The following is a 4808-nucleotide window of genomic DNA, read 5'->3' on the forward strand; positions in this document are numbered from 1 at the left end:
CGGGCTGTACTGGGCCTTGAGCCGGGCTGTCCTGGGCCTTGAGCCGGGCTGTACTGGGCCTTGAGTCGGGCTGTCCTGGGCCTTGAGTCGGGCTGTCCTGGGCCTTGAGTCGGGCTGTACTGGGCCTTGAGTCGGGCTGTCCTGGGCCTTGAGTCGGGCTGTACTGGGCCTTGAGTCGGGCTGTCCTGGGCCTTGAGCCGGGCTGTACTGGGCCTTGAGTCGGGCTGTCCTGGGCCTTGAGCCGGGCTGTCCTGGGCCTTGAGTCGGGCTGTCCTGGGCCTTGAGTCGGGCTGTACTGGGCCTTGAGTCGGGCTGTACTGGGCCTTGAGTCGGGCTGCACTGGGCCTTGAGTCGGGCTGCCCTGGGCCTTGAGTCGGGCTGTCCTGGGCCTTGAGTCGGGCTGCACTGGGCCTTGAGCCGGGCTGCACTGGGCCTTGAGTCGGGCTGTCCTGGGCCTTGAGCCGGGCTGTACTGGGCCTTGAGTCGGGCTGTACTGGGCCTTGAGTCGGGCTGTACTGGGCCTTGAGTCGGGCTGTACTGGGCCTTGAGTCGGGCTGTACTGGGCCTTGAGTCGGGCTGTACTGGGCCTTGAGTCGGGCTGCACTGGGCCTTGAGTCGGGCTGCACTGGGCCTTGAGTCGGGCTGCACTGGGCCTTGAGCCGGGCTGCACTGGGCCTTGAGTCGGGCTGTCCTGGGCCTTGAGTCGGGCTGTACTGGGCCTTGAGTCGGGCTGTCCTGGGCCTTGAGCCGGGCTGTACTGGGCCTTGAGTCGGGCTGTACTGGGCCTTGAGTCGGGCTGTACTGGGCCTTGAGTCGGGCTGTACTGGGCCTTGAGTCGGGCTGTACTGGGCCTTGAGTCGGGCTGTACTGGGCCTTGAGTCGGGCTGCACTGGGCCTTGAGTCGGGCTGCACTGGGCCTTGAGTCGGGCTGCACTGGGCCTTGAGTCGGGCTGCACTGGGCCTTGAGTCGGGCTGCACTGGGCCTTGAGTCGGGCTGCACTGGGCCTTGAGCCGGGCTGCACTGGGCCTTGAGTCGGGCTGTACTGGGCCTTGAGTCGGGCTGTACTGGGCCTTGAGTCGGGCTGTCCTGGTTTCCTAGCGGCAGCTCAACATATTCCCGTCTGTCTCTCGTCAGGCGCTTTTGGAGAAGTCCTCCGAGCCGCTGTCCTTCATCGTCTTCGTCCCCGAGTGGCGTGACCCCGTGACCCCGGCGCTGACCCGCATGGAGGCGAGCCGGTTCCTCCGTCACCAGCTGAACATCCCGGCCTTCGAACACGAGTATCGCTCCGGGAGCCAGCACATCTGCAAGAGGTACCGCCGCCGAGCGCCCGCCGTGCCGGTGTCCGTCCCCGCGTGTGAACTCTGTGTACTTTGTGTACTTGTGTGTACTTCCAGAGAGGAGATGTACTACCGGGCGGTCCACGGCACCGCGGTGCTCTTCCTTCAGAACGACGCCGGTTTCGCGAAGTGGGCGCCGACGGCGGAGCGTCTGGCCGAGCTGATGGTGGCGTACCGCCCCTCCACCGCCCGCCCCTCCCCCAGCCCCGCCCCCATTACCCCCGGAGACAAAGACTCCGCCCCCAAGGCGGCTGACAGGACGCAGGGCGAGGTGCTGTCACCTGGTGGCCATGACGATAACAACAACAGCAACACCACCAACGACAGCGGCAACAACAACAACAACAACAACAGCAGCAGTGCTGGTAGTACGAGTAGCAGCAGCAGTAGCAGCACCAGTCCTCAAGAAAAGATGGCCAACGTCTAAATGGGGCGGGGCTTGTATTGTGAGCACGCCCCTTGACCCGTGTAAAGTGTATCTGTTTTTTGATTGTTGTCTCTTCAGATTGTCCCTCACCAGCACCTGTAGCATCTGTCCACATACCCACAATGCCGTTCTGGACCAACGACCCCCCCGCTCACATCAGCTCTTCTGATTGGTCAAAGCTCTGACATCACAGCTTCTGGAGCTTTTCATTCGCCTGCAGCCGAGTCACCTCAAAGAAGATGAGCTCAGCAATAATAATAAAATGTTCCACTCACCTGTGATGTCACCCGTTGGAAGACTTCTGATTGGTCGCCCCCCGACGGGGCTTGGTGATTGGTTGACGAGGCAGCTATCGTTTCTTTCGGACTTTCGTCTTTCCCTCAATCGAGTTGGAAAGAGACTTCAGGCCCCGCCTCCTCCGCACGGTCTGACCAGTCGCTGCGCGTCCGGTCTGCGGTGCATTGTGGGAAACTTATCGCATATGAATCGGCGGGGCGTTTGCAGGGTGAAGGAGGCGGAGTCAGAACTGGTCGGCGGTGACTTCCTGTGGTGTTGTTGGCAAGCAGGAAGTGAGCAGAGACGTGGCGGTGCTGGACCAGGTGGAGGTGTGACCCGGCCGTTGTTCTCCTCGTTTACTTTCTCTCTAAATATTTTTCTTCTCACGTCAACTTTTTAAAAAATGAATTCAGACCTTTTCTGGAAATGTCTCTTTATTTCTTTTCTTTTTATATTCTCCTCTTCATAACACTTTATTTACTTTGTATGATTTTTTGTTTTTGTCAAAAAAATATGTATTTCAGTTTAATAATCGATATTCAGTGTAGGGTTGAACGTGTTTACGAAAAACAAAAACGCCTCACCCCGATGGACGTGGAGCAGGAACTGGACCGCCAAGACGCCGCCTATTTGTTATTTTATTTTGAAGGCATGTGAGAGACCCCAAAAATGTTATCCCACTCTAAATATGCGCAAAAGTGTCTCTCCATCTGTATCCGCCCACAAATACCAGCTCCGCCCACATACTTTGCATAATGATGACATCATCATCATTATTGTCTCTTACAGATCCTTAAATAGAAAGGCGGATCTTACCGGCGCCCCTTTTCCTGGTGAGGGTCTTCGGCTGCGTCCAGTTCTTATTACACATCCAGTCCGTCCTCTGATTGGTCGACGGGTCGTCCAATCGGGCACCTGTCTCCGTGCGACACCAGTTTCTGCCCCCCGGCCGTGTAGATACTGTACAGTTGAACTGATATGAAGTCTTGATGTTATTTTTCCTCATCTGCTGTTTTAAAAATTGATTGGAGAAAAAAAAGAAGGAAACTGATTTTTTTGTATTTTACAGCTCACGATAGTTTGTTTTGAACTAAAAACCAAAGTGTTATTAAGGAAAATATATATCTTGTATGTAAAAGTAGACGTGTGTATGCATCAGTAATGCTGAAGTCCAGCCGGCAGAATAATCCACATTATTTTTATAATTCTCTTTTCAGTCTTTTTTTTTTTTAAGGTTATTTTAGGGTATTCTTTTTGTGCATGAACCGTTCTCGGGCTCTAAACGACGTTCATAATTCTGAATTAGTTATTTGGGGCCTTTCTAGTTTTAGCCGGTCAGGATTTTCTTTTAAGGGAACAGTCCAATGTTTCGGTATGTTGTGTTTTACTGTTTTATGGCGCCACGCTAGCAGTTTCCACCCGTTTAAGGTCTTTGTGCTAAGCTAGGCTAATGGCGGACTGTCCCTTTAAATTATTCCTGGAAAGCCAGAAACTCCTGCGGTGCAAATTGGAGATGTTTTTATTGTAATTAAGATGAATATTTCTCTCGTAGTTGCAATTAATTTGATTAGTTTTCTCGTCTTTATGGCTTCTGCGTTTCATAATTTCAAAGAAACACAATTTTTATAATTTGTATAAAATAATTACAAAATAGAATTCTTGTAGTTGCGAGAAACTCATACTCGCGATACCTTTTAATATCGAGATTTTTTTATCCCAAAACATTTGTCCTTGTTTTACTTAGAGCTCCGTATCTAATAAATACAACGTCAACATCTTGTATTTATTAGATAACGGTCTCGTCGCTCCGCATTTAATATTGATCACAAAAGATTTCATGACATTTCTTGTATTTGTGACATCCGTAGATAAAATGTTTTAAATTATAATTACGAAAACTTTTTCTGTTTTCTGACGTACACATATTATAATCACGGTGAGATAAATTAACGACTATCGAGCTCTAATGACAAATAACTGACTAATTACACAATGTTTTTGTTCTTTATAGTTATTTCGAGATCGTTTGGGCTTTGATTAAATCGCGCCTTGTGATTATAAACGTATAAAACAGAAGTCGTGATTACAAGTCGACGCCCACACGTTGTTTTGCTGTTTCTCTCGAGGTGGGAACCGGTGAGTTTTGTGTTTCCTGTAGATTCGGTGAAACCGCTCTGGTCTGGCCGGAGGATGTAAATACAGCTTCACTCTCCCAGTAAAACATATCCAACCCAGTTACACGTCTCTGGTCATGTGACATTACACACAGGAAGTAAACAATCGTGGAAAGGTCAAAAGGTTGGGGAACAAATGCACTTTACGATGAGCCAGGTTTGGGGATTAACCCACTGGTGGAATAATTACATACTGTATATATATGCACATATTTCAACATTTTTTTCATGTTCTGATATGGATGTTTAAATAACCTTTTATTATGGAGGTTATCCTACAATACAAGGAAAAAAAAGTTAATTTTCAAAAAATATTTCATTGTTTTTCTTTCATAACTTCCTTATGTTACATTTTTACGGTGACTATATTTTCTCATATTTGAGATCTGTAATAAATGCAGAATGAAGACAATTATTGAATAAAAAAACGGAAGAAAATAGCTCATCTGAATCTCTCCATAATTAATAATTAATTTTCAGTAAATAATCAAAAGCTCTCGTAGTTATTAGATTTTTATATTTATTATTATGCGTCTCATAGTTTACATAACTCCACATTTGTATTAAACTCACTTTATGATCACTTTCGTGTA

The 4808-nt window shown here is 48.9% G+C and overlaps 1 protein-coding gene across 7 annotated transcripts in view; it reads left to right on the forward strand.

Moving 5' to 3' along the window:
- pcif1 (phosphorylated CTD interacting factor 1) overlaps window positions 1-4279 on the forward strand; it is a 16649-nt gene extending 12370 nt beyond the window's left edge. For 4 of the 7 annotated variants that reach the window (XM_056436683.1, XM_056436687.1, XM_056436688.1 and 1 more), the window contains exon 15: window positions 1136-4279. In XM_056436683.1, coding sequence (XP_056292658.1) covers window positions 1136-1765 — 630 coding nt within the window. In that variant the 3' untranslated portion in view covers window positions 1766-4279. The remainder of the gene's footprint in view (window positions 1-1135) is intronic. The other 3 variants (XM_056436686.1, XM_056436689.1, XM_056436691.1) reach the window with 1 other exon arrangement.
- The last annotated feature ends 529 nt before the right edge of the window (window positions 4280-4808 follow it).

The sequence above is a fragment of the Pseudoliparis swirei genome, chromosome 18 (genome assembly GCF_029220125.1).
Source record: "Pseudoliparis swirei isolate HS2019 ecotype Mariana Trench chromosome 18, NWPU_hadal_v1, whole genome shotgun sequence".
Taxonomy (NCBI): Eukaryota; Metazoa; Chordata; class Actinopteri; order Perciformes; family Liparidae; genus Pseudoliparis; species Pseudoliparis swirei.